This window comes from Triturus cristatus, chromosome 3_2, assembly GCF_964204655.1.
Source record: "Triturus cristatus chromosome 3_2, aTriCri1.1, whole genome shotgun sequence".
In the NCBI taxonomy this organism is placed as follows: domain Eukaryota; kingdom Metazoa; phylum Chordata; class Amphibia; order Caudata; family Salamandridae; genus Triturus; species Triturus cristatus.
Window position 1 is genome coordinate 306,845,371 of NC_140584.1, and position 19,807 is coordinate 306,865,177.

A 19,807-nucleotide genomic window follows, 5' to 3' on the forward strand; every position below is an offset into this window, starting at 1 on the left:
GAGGAGGCCGGGCTGTTTTCCCAACACAAACGGGGAAGGAGGCCGGGCTGTTTTCCCAACACAAACGGGGAAGGAGGCCGGGCTGTTTCCAACACAAACGGGGAAGGAGGCCGGGCTGTTTTCCCAACACAAACGGGGAAGGAGGCCGGGCTGTTTTCCCAACACACACGGGAAGGTGGCTGGGCTGTTTTCCCAACACACACGGGAAGGTGGCCGGGCTGTTTTCCCAACACACACGGGAAGGTGGCCGGGCTGTTTTCCCAACACACACGGGAAGGTGGCCGGGCTGTTTTCCAACACGCACACACGGGGAGGAGGCCGGGCTGTTTTCCAACACGCACACACGGGGAGGAGGCCGGGCTGTTTTCCAACACGCACACACGGGGAGGAGGCCGGGCTGTTTACACACACACACACACAGGAGGTGGCTGGGTTGTTTCTCCCCCCCCCCCCCCCCCCCACAAGGAGGTGGCAGGGCTGTTCCTCCCCCCCCCACCCACAAGGAGGTGGCCGGGCTGTTTTTCCCCCCACACACAAGGAGGTGGCTGGGCTGTTCTCCCCCCCCCCCCCCCCCCCCAAGGAGATGGCCGGGTTGTTTCCCCCCCACCCACCCACAAGGAGGTGGCCGGTTGTTCCCCCCCACCCACAAGGAGGTGGCCGGGTTGTTCCCCCCCCACCCACAAGGAGGTGGCCGGGTTGTTTCCCCCCCCCCCCCCACCCACAAGGAGGTGGCCGGGTTGTTTCCCCCCCACCCACAAGGAGGTGGCCGGGTTGTTTCCCCCCCACCCACCCACACATAATGAGGTGGCCGGGTTGTTTCCCCCCCCCCACCCACCCACAAGGAGGTGGCCGGGTTGGTTTCCCCCCCCACCCACCCACACATAAGGAGGTGGCCGGGTTGTTTCCCCCCCCACCCACCCATAAGGAGGTGGCCGGGTTGTTTCCCCCCCACCCACACAATGAGGTGGCCGGGTTGTTTCCCCCCCCCCACCCACACACAATGAGGTGGCCGGGTTGTTTCCCCCCCCACCCACAAGGAGGTGGCCGGGTTGTTTCCCCCCCACCCACAAGGAGGTGGCCAGGCTGTTTCTTCTCCCCCACCCACAAGGAGGTGGCCAGGCTGTTTCTTCTCCCCCCCCCCCCCCCCAAGGAGGTGGCTGGGTTGTTTCCCCCCCACAAGGAGGTGGCAGGGTTGTTTCCCCGCCCCCACAAGGAGGTGGCCAGGCTGTTTCCCCCCCCCACCCACAAGGAGGTGGCCGGGCTGTTCTCCCCCCCCCCCCCCCAAGGAGGTGGCCGGGTTGTTTCCCCCCACCCACACACAAGGAGGTGGCCGGGTTGTTTCCCCCCACCCACACACAAGGAGGTGGCCGGGTTGTTTCCCCCCCACCCACAAGGAGGTGGCCGGGTTGTTCCCCCCCACCCACAAGGAGGTGGCCGGGTTGTTTCCCCCCCCCCCCACCCACAAGGAGGTGGCCGGTTGTTTCCCCCCCACCCACACACAAGGAGGTGGCCGGGTTGTTTCCCCCCCCACCCACCCACACATAAGGAGGTGGCCGGGTTGTTTCCCCCCCCACCCACCCACACATAAGGAGGTGGCCGGGTTGTTTCCCCCCCCACCCACCCACACATAAGGAGGTGGCCGGGTTGTTTCCCCCCCACCCACCCATAAGGAGGTGGCCGGGTTGTTTCCCCCCCCACCCACACAATGAGGTGGCCGGGTTGTTTCCCCCCCCCACCCACACACAATGAGGTGGCCGGGTTGTTTCCCCCCCCACCCACAAGGAGGTGGCCGGGTTGTTTCCCCCCCACCCACAAGGAGGTGGCCGGGTTGTTTCCCCCCCCACCCACACAATGAGGTGGCCGGGTTGTTTCCCCCCCCCACCCACAATGAGGTGGCCGGGTTGTTCCCCCCCCCCACCCACAAGGAGGTGGCCGGGTTGTTTCCCCCCCCACCCACACGGAGGTGGCCAGGCTGTTTCTTCTCCCCCCCCCCCCCCCCAAGGAGGTGGCTGGGTTGTTTCCCCCCCACAAGGAGGTGGCAGGGTTGTTTCCCCGCCCCCACAAGGAGGTGGCCAGGCTGTTTCCCCCCCCCACCCACAAGGAGGTGGCCGGGCTGTTTCCCCCCCACCCACAAGGAGGTGGCCGGGCTGTTTCCCCCCCCCCACACACACAAGGAGGTGGCCGGGCTGTTTCCCCCCCCCCCCACACACACACAAGGAGGTGGCATGGCTGTTCCCCCCCATACACAAGGAGGTGGCCGGGTTGTTTCCCCCCCACCCACAAGGAGGTCGCCGGGTTGTTTCTACCCCCCCCCCCCCCCCCAATGAGGTGGCCGGGCTGTTTCTACCCCCCCACCCAATGAGGTGGCCGGGCTGTTTCTCTCTCTCTACCCTCCTCCCCCCTCCCCCCCCCCCCCCAATGAGGTGGCCGGGCTGTTTCTCCCCCCCCCCCCCACCCAATGAGGTGGCTGGGCTGTTTCTCCCCCCACCCAATGAGGTGGCCGGGCTGTTTGACCCCACAAACACACAAGGAGGTGGCCAGGCTGTTTTCCCCCACCCACAAGGAGGTGGCCAGGTACACACACACACAAACACAGGGCTGTCTCCCCTCCATACAAGGTGATGAGGCCGGGCTGTCCCCCCCCCCACCACACACACGGGGAGGCCAGGCTGTTCCCCCACCACACACACACACACACACACACACACAGGGAGGAGGCTGGGCTGTCACTTACACGCTATGCTGTCCTACCCACACAAGGGGGGAGGAGGCTGGGCTGTTATATATATATATACATACACACAGGCTGGGCTGTTCTCCACCCCACCCCCCCCCCCCAAGGGGGAGGAGGCTGGTCTGTTCTCCCCTCCCTTTCTCTCCCTCCCCCCCCCCCCCCCACCCCCAGTGTGCAGGCTTCACTTACTCTTCTTTCAACTGGAGCATTGGACAAGTACTGATTGCAGTCCTTCCGCTGAGTTACTAATTTTAATTTACCTTGTTATTCTTGTGTTGTTTCTTGCTCTCCACACCATAACCACCCCCCGTCCATGTTAAGTTGCTTCTTCCTCCTCACACACTGTTGCTAGTGTGGTTTTCCCATAGCACGCCATTGATTGTTTCTTCTTCCCCATAGTAGACCCCCACATCTGTGTTGCTTCTTCCACTTAGCACCCCACCTTGTCCAATTTGCTTCTTTCCCTCAAACCACCCCGCTGTCTGTTACACACATGCTATATATTTAATAATAATTGTTTTTTAAAACACACAGCAACAGACAATGCTGGCCACATATCGCTTTTATAAATAAAAAATGTTGTCGCCCTGCTCTGCAACATGGCTAAAAAAGCAATGCAATAGGTCTAGAATTTACGAGAGTTTGAGCTATTGGCATTGTAAATGACAATCCCTTTTATTTACGTGTAGTTTTTAAAACAGATACATAAAAGGCTTTGTCATTTACAATGCAAACAGCTCCAACTCTCTCAAATGTGAGGCCTATTGCATTTCAAATGTATTTGGCACCTGTGCTATAAAAATAAACAAAAAGGATTAGGAGACCGTGTTGGTCACAGTATAATTTACATTGTTGTCATTGTATTCCACCACTTCCACTAAGACAAAGTTCCATGCATTTACCACTTTTTCTCTGAACACATAACTTCTACTATAACCCTATAGTCTCTGGCCTCTATTACTAATTGGATTCCCCGAGTAGATTTAAAAAACATAAATTACAGGTGAGTAACAGGTCCTTTCACCATCATTGCACAAGGCCCTTCCCGCTCAGTTGCGCAAATGCACTGTCATGTGAAGATGGGGCAGACACAGCTGTATGGAAGTTGCCACAGAAGATGCACGTTGTAGATGACCTGGTAAACCATACTTTTCGGGATCTTGAAATGTGTTTAAATGTCTATAAAACGCATCCACTTCGCCTTGCTGGCATAAACAACAAACATTGTATTTGTTTTTTGTTGACAGTTTGCGCTAAAATGCCCCCAAAAAACACTGCCCTGTCACACTTCACAGACAGGGGCACGCCCAATGGCGCTAATGTAGCCCATCACAAAAACTTCACCACTGTAAAATCAAACACAACCAAACACTGGATTGTGAATAAAAGACAACCCACTCAACCGCACCCATCTGACAGACCAAGGCCATTGTTGTGCACGCCTTAGGCTATGGTGGTCCAGCTCTGGGCAGTGGGGCATCACATGGGCAGACAGTGGTATGCGCTCGCTCTGTATGTATTCCATAACCTATTTATACTCTTAAGTACAGCATTATATATTTGCACACACAACACAAGTATATGAGCATTATCTATCTAAAAACGCGCTCGCACCCACACACACAACGCAATTATTCACAATATTGTACATGCCTGCAACAGAACTGCGGTCATAAAATCACCACTTAATTCCAATCTATAGAATGTACTTGCAAAGAAATAAGGCAGCCCAGGCGCCCTCTACCTGTGCCATAGCAACGCCGACAACAAAGCGGCGGGCGTGCAACTCACCTTGCCGCTGCTTGAAGCGCCCTCGAGCTGGTTGTAGCTGTAGGGTACCTGGGCGGTGAACGCTGGGGACATGGTCCCGGCCTGCTTGTCGCCCGCTGTAAATCCATTTAGGACAGATGTTGCGAAGGTGGCATGCACAAACACAAGCTGCTCACGGCACACGCGGCCACCGGCTTCCTTGGCCCTTCCCCGGGGAGACTCTTAAGCCTTCTGCAAACACATCTCACGGTTCAAAATGTGACACAGGGAGGCAAGCTTTGTGCAAATCAATGCTGCAGCAGCATGCTCTTCACAGTCCGGGGGAGGGGTGCAGCAATACAAAAATAAAATGTACATATATGTATATTTAAGAAAAAGCTTCTAGAGCATGCTGTTGAGGTGTGCCTGCAGTGCTCTCTCCTCAGAGCTCCGCGCGCACACACCTCCCCAGCCCTTCCTGCCAGGGTGAAATTCAATCAGCAGCCACTCACGGTGTATTTAGTGCTGAAGTCACTCGATTAGCATAAGGCATCGTAGAGGAAACCCAGAACGTACCAAGTTGAAGTACGAACAGGCGGTGAGAGGTGTCAAAAAAACAGGAATCCAAGTCAGACGGCTGCAGGGATATATTTCACGAGGTCGGTCTCTCACAAAGTACTGTGATGAGGAAGTACTGCGCACTTACAGAGCCCTTACACGCATCAGTGTGCACACTAAAATAGTACACCCCTGGACAAAAGTGGTGGAATTACAACCTTTTGTTAAGAGCCTCATGTAACGGGAAAGTCTCAGATTACCGTCAGAGGAGAACGCGTTTGCTTCATTTCAGATGGGGCTGGAAGCGAGCAGACTTCAATTACGTATTTAATCGGCTTCTGCCAAAATGGTTTCTTGTCTTTATGAGGCCATGTGTTTGGCCCTGTAAAGATAAGAAACCATTCGCGACCAACGCAAAGCAAGCGAGTCCGTCCAATTGGGACGGCTCGAAAAGCCAAGCAAATACGTCACCGACACCTCTTTTCCAATGGCTGGCCACTGTTTAGCATAAACGGTGACGCCAGCCAATGGCCAGGAGGGGCGGGGCTTAATGCCACTTACAAAAAATACCTGTTAACACTAAATCTCGCCAGCGAGTCTGCGCATGCGCACAGCTACCCCAGGCGAGACCTAAAAACATTGGCTAAGCCAATAGCTGTTGTATAGGCGATTCCTATTGGCTTTGCCAATGCAGGTTTTCTGTACTGTCTCTTCTTGAAATATTTGTCTGCATTCACTCCCCAACACTCAAACAAGCATTGGCAAACCCAGGGATATGGAATTCCTATAGCTCGACACCCAGGGCATACTGTTTGGGGTCAAGTGCAACAAGTTTTCATGTGTATTTTGTCCTTGGGACAAGTAGACCGACAGTTTATAGTCCCACATTATTGATCAGGGAAGGGCATTCTCTACAATTAAGGTAACGTGTGTCCATGTGTTAATGCTGTTCAAACTTGTATTTATAGTTCATTAATGAAAAGCCTTTATTATTAGGATGAGCACTAAACGTAAATGTTGTAAGCTCGGCCTGCACTACTGACGGTGGTTCCAGTATAAATGTGTACACAGATTTTCAAAGTTTAGTCATATGAGGCTCCGTATAATGCACCCAGAAAGCTCTGAGTATATGTAAATATTTGCAGAAGCTTGAAAGCAAGAGTGGGGATTCTTTGCTTTCAAAATATAAACGTTCACAAAAAAAAAAAAAAATGCATGCAAGGGGAAAAAAAACCATCTAAATTACTGTAAGATTTTAGGTACTGTATCTTTGCAGCATCATTTAGTAACATGTTGACGTATGCTAGTATTTCCCAAAAATATTCAGAATGGACTAATCAGTGTAACCAGTTCAAATACGAATATGGGAAACAAATAAACAAGCACTGGCAAAGCTACTGGGTGGTCAGCCTTTCAGTTTTGTCAAGGCATGACTTGTTTAGGCGTGGTTTTGTAAAACGTTATCAGTGTGTGAGCTGCTGGGCTCTCACCATTCTAACAAGCATTGGCAAAACAAAAGCACTGGCATAGCCAATAGGTCTCGCCGTTGGGATCTTATAAGTGTTTAGCCATGCAACAGTTGATGTTGTTGCACCACGGATATTGTGCTGCATAAGTAAATACTTATAAGAGCCCAAAGGCGAGACCTATTGGCTATGCCAATGCTTGTTTCAACATTACAATGACACAGTATCAAAGGATTTCCAGGCTATGGGTGTACTGAGGAAAGGTTTGTAGAGACTAGGTTAAAACCACTAGAAAGACAAATGTACTTCTTTAGGTTGCCCAGAGGTTACAAGAAATCATGCGAGTAGGCAGCTGAGGGATCATGAATATTTCAGGAATATTTATGACTGGAGCAGGGAATAGGCATAAAGCTATATTGCTACTGCCAATTCTGTTTTCTCAGATACGTAGGGAGGCAGCAGGAGTATGAGGAGGGTTTACATATACAGGCACTCTACTTACAACAGGTCTGATGTTCAGCCTTTTTCTAAATCGCACTCAACCACATTGCATTGTTAGAACAGGGATGTGGAATTCCTATAGCCCGACGCCCGGGACATATTGTTTGGGGTCAAGGGCAACACCATGTGTATTTTGTCCTTGGGACAAGTAGGCCCAAACCCCTACATCACAAACCCTTTTACTGCCAGTTTAAAGTCCCACATGATAGATCAGGGAAAGCATTGCCTGCGGTTATGGTAATATTTGTTTCCATGTTTTAACGCTATTCAAACTTGTATTTATGGTTCATAAATGCATAACCTTTATTATTAGGGTGAGCGATTTAAGTACATGTTGTAAGCTTAGACTACTACTGACAGTGGTTAAAGTATAAAAATGGGTGTACACACTTTCATTGTTTAGCAATATGAGGCTATGCATACTGCTCCCAGAATACTCTCTGATTTGATGCAAATATATGGAGACGCTTGAAAGCAAGATTGATTATTCTTAGCTTTCAAGATAAAATGTTCACAAAAAAAGCAAAAACATTTAGCTAAACTACTGTAACATTTTAGGTAGCGTTTTTCTGCAGCATCATTTAGTAAAATGTGTTGACGCATGCTAGTATTTCCCAAAAATATTCATAATGGAAAATCACTGTAAACAGTTTTAATAGGATTATGGGAAACAAGCATTGGTAAAGCCAATTGGTCTGCAATTGTTGGTCAGTCATTTGGTTTTATCAATGCGTGACTTGTTTTAGCATGTTTTTTGCAAAACCTTATTGGTGTGGGTGCTGCTGGGCCCTCATTATAACAAACATTGGCAAAAGCAAAAATTGTTTTGGTCTCAAAAAGCACACATTGCCACAGTCGTTCCTGGCACTGAACAAAACGACTGTCAATTATGCTCCTTGTGAAAGAACAGAATGCTGTCATTCACAGTGAAGCTTGCCAGCTGACAGAGAGAGACATTTTAATAAACACATGTCATGGTTAACGCCAGACCTAATTAGGGGGTCAATTATTAAGTAGTCTCAAAAGTGCATTTCTGTCCTTGCATTAAGTGCAGATATACGACTTTCTACAAGACCTTACAGAAATAGGCCAAGAAATAGTACTCCTGGAAAATATTTGTGAACTGCATTTTTTAGCATGAGCAAATATGCACGTGTAGATTTGCTCATGCAAAAATCTGAGCGATTGCAAGTTTACTTCCCCTCCAACCACTTTTTTCCCAACCTAGGAAGAAGTTATGTCTGCCATTGTCAGGAGTAAATATCCAACCTTTGTCAGTATGGGAAAAGATTAGAGAAGAGTTGGTGAAAACCTTTAAAAACATGCAAGTTAGTAGCTTTGCACAGACGCAAAAGGTCATTCTAACCCTGAAACTGTTGCTTATCTTCAGCGCCAGTATGTAGATCTGCGGAAACGTGGCAACATAAGGGAATTGCTAGCATTCATACCCTGCTATGGAAGGAGCCCTGGCATATTCAGAGAGGCTATTTCGGAGATCTTGAATAAGGCTATTGCTGCCATAATTTGTCACCGCATTACACAGCACGAAAGGGACAAGTGGATTTTGTTACAGGACAAGTAGATTTATCAAGTAACCTGCCCCATGGACAAGTAGATATTTCATTAAATTCCACACCCCTGGTTAGAAGAAATGAGAAAATTCACATAAATCACATATCCTCCTTAGAACGGATATCTAATGTTAACATTGGAGAAAGTGGTGACCACCCGGATGAGAAGAACATTAGGGTGCCAAGAAGGAGAAGAAAATGGGAGGAAAACAGGAAAGACTAGAAAAGAAGAACGGAGAATGCGTGAAAGCATAATGGGAGAAACGATCGGCGAAGAATAAGAGATGGCAGGGAGGAGATGACCTGCATGACTGCAAGAATAGAGAGAGAGCGAAAGAGAAAAGGAAGCACCTTGGTTGGAGTTTGGGAGATTCTGGAAAAATGGTACAGCAGAAGTTTGAGATGGATAGAAAATGAAAAAATGAAAAATGGACGAGGCGGAGAAAACATGCAAGCAGAGAGAAAAGGAGCAGTGAAATAAGGGAAAAAGGAGGCACACTTAACTGTGGGTATAATCACTGCACCCGCGCTTTACATTTAACATTAAAAGTAAAGCGTGGGTGCCGCAATTATACCAAAAGTAAAGAAATAGAAAAAACATCTATTTCTTTACTTTTGGTATAATCGCGGCACCCGCGCTTTACTTTTGTTAAAAGTATAGTGCGGGTGCAGTGATTATACCCAAAGTTAAGGAAAAACAAGTATTGGCCATGCGCGCGGCGGGAGACTCCGGGAGTTGTGTGCGCGCACGGCCAATGCTTTCCAAAAAAACACGAGTCATCGCGTTCACGATCGCTGCGAAAGTTATCGTGATGACGCTCTAAAGACGTTCCCGAGTGCTGCTGGCTGGCCTAGCGCATGGCGGCTGCGCACGTGCACACTCACGTGCACGCAAGCGCTAGGCCAGCCAGCAGCACAAAAAAGTCACATACAAAATGTCTCTCCGAGCCAGCGCATGCGCTGGGCTCAGCGAGACCTAAAAATGTTGGTCTTAGCACACATTGCCACAGCTGTTCTGGGCACTGAACAAAACTACTTTGTGTGCCAATATGCTCCTTCAAAAAGAGCAGAATACGGTCACTTACAGGGACGCCAGCTGATAGTGACATTAAAAAAAAAAAAAAAAAAATCATGGTTAACGCCAGGCCTAATTAAAGGCCCAAATATTAAAGAAAGTCTCAAAAGTGCATCAATGGTATATATCCTTGCATTAAGTGCATATGTACAGTTTCCATGAATTTACATAAGTAGGCCAAGAAGTAGTACTCTCAGAAAATATTTGTGAACTGCATTTTAGCATGATCAAATATGCAGGTGTACATTTGCTCATGTGAAAATCTAAAATGTTGTCAAGTTCACTTTTCCTCCAACCACTTTTTTCCCAGCCCTGGAAGAAGTTTTAATTCTGCCACTGTCAGAAGTAAATTTCCAACCGTTCCCAGTATGGGAATAGAATAGAGAAGAGTTGTTGAAACCCCTTAAAACACGCAAGTTAGTAGGTTTGCACAGACTCAAAAGGGCATTCTAACCCTGGAACTATTGCTAACCACTTTCTCCAGCCCCAGTATGTAGATTTGCAGAAACGTGGCAAAATAAGGGGATTGCAACTATTCAAACACTACTATGGCATAATCAGAGAGGCTATATCAGAGTTCTTATAGCTCTTTAAGCCTATTACAATGGAAGAATCGCACCTTGCAATCACGTCCATTAAATCAGGATCGCCCTTTGATCCCTGCCCCCCTACTCTATTACATGCTCATAGACATTGTGAACCCCAATACAAATATAATAAACTCCTCCCTTTCCATAGCAAAGATTCCAGTAGAATGGAAACTTGCTGCGGTAAAACCACGCCAAAAGAAACTGGCGGATCCGACTACTCTTTCTAATCTACGTCCCATCTCGCTCCTCCCTAATCTGTGTAAGCTGACTGAAAAGTGTGTCAATAAGCAATTTACAACATTTTTGGAGAAAACTAAATTCGCTGCACTCTAATCAATCAGGTGTAAGAGCACAACACTCGACAGAATCTGCACTACTGTATACACCTGAAACCCTAAGAGCAGCCCTTGATCAAGGAAAGAAAGCAGTCTTAGTGCACCTGTCAGCGGCTTTCGACGCGGTCTTGCATGTCATTCTCTCAGACCGCCTTGCATCATCTGGCATAGATGGCACTGTCCTAGAATGGATAAAGATTTTCCTGCAAGATCGCCGTCCAGTGATCACACTATGCCAATATAACTCAAGAAAAGGCACTTCTGTCAGGCGTTCCCCAGGGTTCGAGTCTTAGCACGACCCTCTTTAATGCCTATATGGCCCCACTGATTAAGGCAATATTGTCCTTAACATAAACACCATCTCATATGCGGACGATACGCAGCTAATCTTGGTCTTGGGCAAATGATACTACCCAGGAAGAAGAAAATCTCCGCAATTGTCTTACAGCGACTTTCAGTTGGATGAATAATAACCACCTGAGGTGTAACTGGAAAAAACGAAATTCTACCATTAGGTCAACAAAACTTTTTCTTGCCCAAACTCTGGTGGCCAGCGAATACTTACACCCCCCCCCCTCCCAAAACATAGTGAATGTGGTTAGAAATCTCGGAATAAAGTTTGAAATGACCCTATTGTTTACACAGCAATCCCTGGCAGTTGCCGGTACCTGCTTTCACATCATAAAAAGCCTTAAGAAATTCTTCGATCCGATTCCCATCTCAGGAAGGCAAACTGTCATTGTTGCCCTTATCACCTCCAGGCTAGATTATTGCAATAGTCTCTATGCAGGAACTAATAGATCAGTCCTGCACAGGCTCCAGCATGCAGCTGCACGGCTGGTACTGAAATGGCACAGGAGATCATCCGCAGCAGTGGCGCTGGATATCCTACACTGGCTACCAATTCACAAACGCGTCTTGTTCAAGGTTCTTATCACTTTTAGGGTCTTCCATTTCCTTGCCCCCCCCCCCCCCAATACCTTCGAAATGGTTTTAAGCGCTATTTTCCCTCTCGAAGCTTAAGATCAGCAAATACCAATCTGTTGAGAATACCTGCTTTCAGACTGGCGTCAAAGGGAGGAAAATTGCTCAGTCTTAGGTTCAAAGGCTTGGAATAAACTTCCCCCACAACTTCGCCAGATTACACCAGAGACCCTGTTTAGGAAGGCACTAAAAACCTGGATCTTCAGTGCACCGGACACTCTCGGCAAAACGCTGATCTGATCTCCCATCCCCATGTTGCAGTAAGCCAGCTCTATTTTCCATCTTTGGTTTCCGTCTCAGCGCCAAGATGCTCCTCGGAGTGATAGCCGCACTATACAAATACACCATTACATTTATGAGATTGCTGCCATAATTTATCGCTGAAATACATGGCACCAAAGGGGCAAGTGGATTTTGTAACAGGACAAGTGGATTTATAAAGCAACATGCCCCATGAACAAGTTGATATTTTATTAAATTCCACACCCCTGGGCAAAGCCCATAGCATGCAGTACAAATATCAGGCCTATATGATTTGCCAATACTTCCAGTTAGCGTCAGGGAGTTAATGAAACCACGCAGCCCACACTCCTGTAGTGATTGTTTACCTTGGCTTTTCTTGTAAGAACTTTTAGTGTGTTGACTTCCCTCCTGCCCAACCAGTCAATCAATAAATTATTACTTCCACCAGTAGTGTTTCTTACCAAACAAAATACTGGCTATCACAGTATTTAATTAGTTTAGCTCACCTAAAATATCTTTTCAAACGTATTACAGCCCTCACTGAAACATCATTTAGTTTACTCTGAGTTGAGGAGTCATGCGTTTCTCATTGAACAACAATATCAGTAATTTACTGATTTAAGTTTACTTAGGCTTGTCAAACATGTTGTCGGGGCTGGAAGACTAGCTTATTACACCTTCCTCCAGAAGTTAACATACCCTTAACAGTCCTGTTAAATAGACTTACTTTAACATTAAAGTCATTTGCCCTTAAGAGTATGTTATTTAATTACGTTAGAAGCTGAACCATTGACAACTGGTGGCTCATTCATTTTTCATTCGATTTTGTTCCATGACCGTTCTAGTCAAAAGGTGTTTGAATAACTGTTACACTGTACAAGTGTAGACTTCAAGGTGGAGATGGGTCAACTTAATTTATTGAATATATAAATAATCGGTCAATATACACCAAAATGAAACAAAATAGTGATACGAAAATATTTCAGTGATCTAAAAGTGAAACTGCTCCATATTTGCGCTAGAATTAGGCATGCAAGCCGATAGTGTGTCTGGCTATCATTTACTTTTAAGACAGTCATCGCATTCCTTGCTCAATATAAAAAAAAAAAAAAAAAAAAAGTCAACTAGAATACCTCAGCACAGATCTTGAGTATTCACAGAAGAGTAACGCTTCTTCTGTATGTGTTAATACTCATGGCAGAGGATTTCCTCAAAGCATTAGCTTTTGAGCATGGCCAGACTCAGATGCTTTTCATATGCAAGCCATATAGCCATTCCATCCCCAATTTGAGCGCACACCATGATCCTAACAAAACCGTTGGTGCAGATGGAAGCCAACACCAATAAAAAGGCAAAGCAAGTCAACGCTGATCAAGAAATAAAAAAAACTCTGCTACTTTCATTATATCAGTGTGAATAAACTATGTAATTAATTTCAACATTTTAATGGAAGTGAACTTCCCTAACTTCGTACCAAAATTACATGCCCTAGCAGTAAGTGAAATATTCACTTGCTTACCAGCTTTAAGGTATATATAGGACGCATATTTTCACTCTCAATTATGCTTAATCTAAAAAGCGGTATACACCATTGTGGTGGAAAAGACGGATTGGGCGGTGAAAAAACGCAGATTGCCTTCACAACAAGCAACCTTCAAGGTTGAACCATGCCTGATGCGCCCAAATGTTTTTCTGTTGGGTATTCACTGTCAGGAAAAATGCCTACTTCGCAGGCTGTCGGTCTATTCATTATTTTATCTGTCAAAGCAATAATATTACTTTAGCCGTCTTGTAAAGTGGTCTTTTTAAAGAAGAAAATGCTGAACTTATTTAGCTAGAGAAGCGTTTGACTCCAAATGCACACATATCAAAAATACAAAACATTTAAAAAAAAAAAATGGAGGCGGAGTCATGAATCTATGCGTCCAGATGAACAGCTGGTGCATGGGTGGTCTGTTTAAGAGGGGTACATGCACCAATCAAAAGAGTGTCCGAACTAATTGACCCCTCCTCTAAAACGGCAAATGCTCACTCATCTCTCCGAACTTGACGAGACCGAAATCCCTCCGAATTAGTGACCCCAAAAGTAGTATCTATATACATAAAAAAAGAGAAAAACTGACGGGCAAATAAAAATATTGAGCAAACAATGGTACATCTAAAATCCTGCCTGTCGTGGTTGAGGAGAGTGATTAAATGGGACAACTGGGTGTGTCAGGGGCATTGGGTTCACTTTAGATCTGTGATGTATGTACAACGTAATCACCTTCCGTTGGGTACCGAATGTTGAAGTGCCATTAACGATTCTTTGAAGCAGTTGCAAAACATGGAAATAAGATGAGACGCAAAAAGGTGAGGAGGTAGAAGCTAACAAATGTGAGAAGTCACCAACAAGGCGAAACAATTATTTCATAGCAATTCCTCAATGTCTACGAAGAGATAATCTCAGCAGGATTGTGGGCCAGTCAACCTGTGGGCACAGCGCCTTGAACCAGATTGACTGCTAGGCGATGTTGCTGAACAATCTCACTTACTGATAACTAGTCGATCAAATGTTTACGCCAGGAAGGTGGAACTGTGTGAATTTAAATGCATAAATCACAACAGAAGCCACACACTTTATTCAGTTAACAAAACAAAAAAAATGACGGCCCTTGTCCGACATTCACCATTTAAAGTACAGAATTTCCTATACTGTGATAATTATGATTTCTTTCTACCGCAACGTGGAGATAAAATCGCCTACTACGAGCGCAAAATACAGTAAACATAAACAGGACGTGCTGCTGCGTGTACCAAGCCTGCGCCTTCAACATATACTGCACAAGAACAAATAAACTAAAAAAATTAAAAAAGGTTTACAGTCCAGATTACTAAAAAGCGAGGTGGTGGACGAAAGCAAAAGCTGAATAAAATTGGTCTTGTAAAGAGGCGGAAAGACCACCGTGAAATAAAGTAACGAGTCAATGCAGTTGTAAAGCCAAGGAAAGGCAAGCGACAACACAATGGGCAAAAATACAGCCAGGGCACAGGTGGCCTCTGACTTATCTATTGTGTGCCCCTGCTGACAGCACCACTGAATCTCCCAAGGTCACTGACACTGGTGGAGGATGCGGGTGCGGGCAGTACTCTTACAGGGATGATGAGCTCACAAACCCTGTTCTACACCAGCCTCATCAGCAGGGTGGTTGGAACATTACATCAGAGGCAATTATAAATGGCCAGGAACCGGAGCGGGAGCCAATCGGATCACACACAGGATGTCAAGCTAAGACCAACTGTCTCCTGCCTCTGACAGAAGGATTTTTTACCTCCATAATTCAAATCCCAAAGCAATCTGCGCTTACTCAGATCAGATAGCTGTTTACAACACGGCCATGAGGCCAAGTGCAGCGGGGTTCATATTGCCACCCTATTCGCCCCCAAACGAGTACTGGACATCCTGGGGCTACAAACCAGTGCAGCCCTCCTCCCCCACATAGGAGATGTGTACAGCCCCTCCCCCCCAACCAGGCCACATCTGTCAGGGGTGTGAGCAACATGCCCCTCACCCTCGCAGACAGCAGACCTCTAATCAGCGCTCAGGCTGAAACCCACCCGGCAATCTCTAGGGACCCCACCATACCAGCCGGTGCAGGGGAACCCCTCACAGTGCCCAACTCTGGGCGCTACAGTACGCAAGGGTATACCACAGAACTCCCGTCATAAACGCTCGTGGAAGCTGAAGAACAGTGAGGGAGAACAAGGCACAGGCAGCCATTTTAGAGAGCACACAATAGCAGAAAACAGAGTTGGAAGAATGAGTATAGGGAGACACAAACCTTGCCTGTCAGGATAACTGCAACCCAACACAGTGAACACCCAAGCTCTGTACCCCCCCCCCCCCAACGCACGTTAACATATTACCAACACTAAAAAGCACAAGCACTAAAGCCATCCCAGCAAACAGCCATGTGCACAACCCTGAACCACCACGGAGCTTTCGTTTAAAATCCTATCCACCTAATTCTGCTTGGCACCCTGCGCCGCTGCTGCAGGCCTGTGAACATTAAATGACCCTAACACCAATTACGGTAGTATTAGCTATGCAAAACCTGACCTCAAAGTCACGTAACTGCACCAAATAGGCTACAATTTTGTGGTCATTTTTTAAGTATCAAACTTAAACATATAGTATAAAAGCTTCAATGTAGTTAGGATAAATAACCTGCCTACCATGTTCTATGAACACAGGCCTCCGTGCCACACACACACAATATTCAGGTTAGTACATACCAGCCCCGAGTAGTTGGTCAACCAACCTGCCACCAGATACCATGTACGCACAAACAACCAACTGACAGCGTAATTGAAGGACCGTCCCGTCCCCTTGATGACCATAACCCCGTACATACCAGGTAACACATTTTCAAGATGTTCCACGACTCTCATCTACTGCCTCTCCTTCATTAGACTCACGGCCTGGTGACAAGAATAGGACCCCTTTCAAGCCACAACCTCTGTCTACCTGATGCCGGTGACTCTTCGTCCCATTGTCCCCCGCCCCCCTTGCCATCCATGCCTTCCCTTTGAAGGGCAGGCATCTATATATCACATTTTTGCCCCAGTTTCCAGCCCCCTTACCTGCGGAGTCCTGGGCAAGGGCTGCCCGCTGCTGCCGGGACTGGCAGGTCCATGGTGTCCCCTCTGTTGCGCGGCCCCCCAGCCTCCAGCTCCAGGTGGACCTCCATATTGCGGGGCGGGGGCTCCGTCAGGACCCTCGGGTGGGTAGCCGGGGTAAGCGCGGGCGGGCGCGGTCAGCAACTGGTTCAGAGTCGGGGTGGCGGTGGGAGAGCCCCCTAGGAAGCGCTGGGGGCCTCCAGGGTAGGGCTTGGCGCGAGGGTAGGGTGGGTAGGCCCGGCCGGGATAGGGAGGGTATGCCGGGTAGTACGATTCTGGGGGCTCACGGTAGGGCGCGCCATAACCACCGGGCTGGTAGGCAGTCGGCTCCGGGGGGCTGGTGGGGCCATTGCTTTCGGGGGCGGCCGGCTCTCCGCTGCCGGGAGGAGAGGCTTCTTCTTCGTCAGGGCCACTCTCCGGCCCGCTGTCTGCGGCCACCTCGCCCGGCTCCTCGGGTCCCCCGCTTGGCTTCAGCTCCGGGGGACTGCCGAGGCCCGAAGGGGGGGCTGCGGCCGACGCCACCTGCGCGGCCATCACCGGGGAGGCGGGGTGGGCTGCTCAGTGCGCAAGAGGCCTGCTCCCGGCCCCGCGGCCCCGGCACATTCCCCCCACTGCCAGGGAAGGGAGCTCTGGATCCCGGGAGAGGAGACCCGGGGTCCTGAGAGCGGGCTGTAAAACCGGGACAAGGGCCGTTAGGCCCAGGAGGGCGACTGCAAAACCGACAGCCGAGGTGAGGATTCCGGGAGTAGGGGGTGGAGAGGGGTCGAGAGGCCCGCGTAGGCCTAAGCGGAGAGACAGTGATCGGTGGAGGAGGAGTGGTGGGGCCGGGGACGAAGGGGGTTGCCAGTGGGCGGAGACCAGAGAGGCCGCGGTGAGGTGTTGGGGGGCGCCCTGACTAGGGTCCTGTGCGCGCTCCCGCTTGGCCCGGTCCGCCCTTCTGTTCGCTCCTCGCCCGCCGCCGCTCCTCTCTCTCTCTCTCACTCCGACACGAGGCTCAGCGGCAGCTCTGCCATTTTACCGAAAGCCGCGGAGCGCGCGGAAACCCGGAGCGGAGCCAGCGCCGGGCGGAACGGGGCAGGCCCGGAGCACAAAGAACAGTCAGCCGGGCAGAGGGCAAGAGCCGGAGCGGAATACAACGGGAGTCGGGGCCGCACAAAGAGCCGGAAACCGGCCAAGAAGCCGAGCGGAGCGGGCCGGAAACAGGGTGCACAGTCGGTGAAAGAGGTGAAACCCGGAACGGAGACCAGGGGGAGGGGAGTCTGAGGGGAGCAGGCCAGGCTGAGACAACACATACAGAGAGCGCAACTGGGGCATGAGGGAAGATCCGGTCCGGAGTTCAGAAGGAGCGGAGCCGACGCCACAGAGCACGCACTCGGAAGAGTATACAAGGGGGAGGGCGAAAAGGGAATCCTGGAACGGATCCTCTGTGCACATCTCATATGGTGCAGCGCAAATGGATCTGAAGGAAAATGGTACAATAAAGTGCTGTAGCAGCTATAGTCATTTAAGTCTCATTGGGCGAACCCACCTTAGCCCTAAAACAAGGCACTAAGTGCCCAGCTAGAAAAGTAACTAGGAACAACACCATGTCCATCTGAAAGCGTTCGTTCGGCCTTACTGAGCTCAGGGCCGGCTTTAGGGCGGTGCGACCGGTGCCACCGCACCGGGTGCTTACTTTTCATGGGGGCGCCAGTCTTCTAGTTTATATTCTGTTTAAAAGCACACACTGCAGCGTTCCTGACGTCCAGCAAATTTCAACCCACAATAAAAATGTCAAGCCTACTCCCCTGATTGATGTTCTTCCTGGAAACAGAAAGAAGTTTTCTCTAGTGGAAGTTTTGAATGGGGGATGTTTTGATTCATCATAAGGTAGTGCAGATGGTTAATATGCCTGCTGCAAAGAATGTGTATCATGCAAATCGCGAAGTGAAAATAATGGAAATAGGTCAAGAGGTTACTGCTTTTGTCAAAGACTTCGTTTTGTTACTTGTAGTTTATAAGTTAAATTACTAATAAAAAACAGTGAGCTGTTAACTGTCATCAAATAACTGAAATGCAGACTTCAAGTATAGATTAGAGTGTATTGATTTTTTTCCCCAGACTTTCAATACTCTAATGTTGTACAAAGTGTTGATTTGGGTGGAAAACAATTCCAATTACTAAAGATAATCTCCAACCATGGTCTTACGTTTTAAATTCTGAGTTTGTGTTTCTCCAGACCAAGCCCTCCTAAACTTTACTGCCTACCAGAATGGATGACATATAAATTCTACCAGTCTGTCTTATGTAAAGTTTCCTATACATTGATTTACACACATATGATTGAGTAACTTGTGTACAATGTAAAGTACTATGACACCCTTCACTTTTATGAGTGACACTATAAAACTAATTAAATGCATCTAAGTGAGAGTGGTTATGGTGACATAAGGGGTAGTGGTAGTGCGGGAATTCGTTGTGCAGGTGGTCATGGGGGGGCGCCAAAAACATTGTCGCACAGGGCGCCACCAGTGCTAAAGCCGGCCCTGTGAGCTAGACCAAAGAACGTGCTATGTATGACCGTAAAGAAAAAACAAGCATCTGCAAAGCCGATAGTCTCCCTTGGCAAGCCAATGAGATTGTCTTTTTACCATATCATATGTCACAAAACAATAAAACAATAGGATTGTGCTATATATATATAACATGTACGCCCTTGCAGGTTGGTGTACTTCGAACAGGCATAAAAACCCTTTTAAGTTTTTTTGCACATCAGAGCAAAATATGATTCTTTGTATCGTCTTTAGGAATGAGACTTTTCTGGCTGCAACTATTTTTTTAGATGTTTAAGTCAAGATAAACAGCAACATACACAGGATACAATACAATACATCAAAGATCCTTGGCGATTGATGTGATATCAATATTCTTATTGCTCGTAACGTAAACTTTTGCAAGAACTGAGAGTGTATTCCGATTTTATAAGCTTGAGTATTAAACCATGGTGACGCTAGAGTCGTATATGTGCGGTGTAAGGTGGCCAAGGATCAAAAGTGACGGAACGCACCGGCAGATGACCACTCTGAAGCTAATCTCAGTGATAACGATTGAACTGCGAGGAAACAATCACAAACTCATGATCGCACAGATAAGTAGCATTGGGACTTCACGCACAGTAAAGTATAGACATTGTAAGGCCTCACTATGTGGAACCTAATGGCAGGGTTTGGGGGCATTGTTGATAGATGGGGGGGACAAACAAACAAACAATACAACTATATAACAACTAGTGTCTCTCAATGTGCAACCGTAGATGAGAGTAAGCACCCCAAGTCTTACGCTAAGAGCTCGGCCACCCTGCAG

At 48.2% G+C, this 19,807-nt stretch overlaps 1 protein-coding gene across 1 annotated transcript in view; it reads right to left on the minus strand.

The window, feature by feature from the left end:
* Window positions 1-17,698, minus strand: part of ARID1A (AT-rich interaction domain 1A) — a 548,770-nt gene extending 531,072 nt beyond the window's left edge. Inside the window, exon 1 of the mRNA XM_085647728.1 lies at window positions 16,430-17,698. Coding sequence (XP_085503854.1) covers window positions 16,430-16,999 — 570 coding nt within the window. The 5' untranslated portion in view covers window positions 17,000-17,698. The remainder of the gene's footprint in view (window positions 1-16,429) is intronic.
* Between the last annotated feature and the right edge of the window lie 2,109 nt (window positions 17,699-19,807).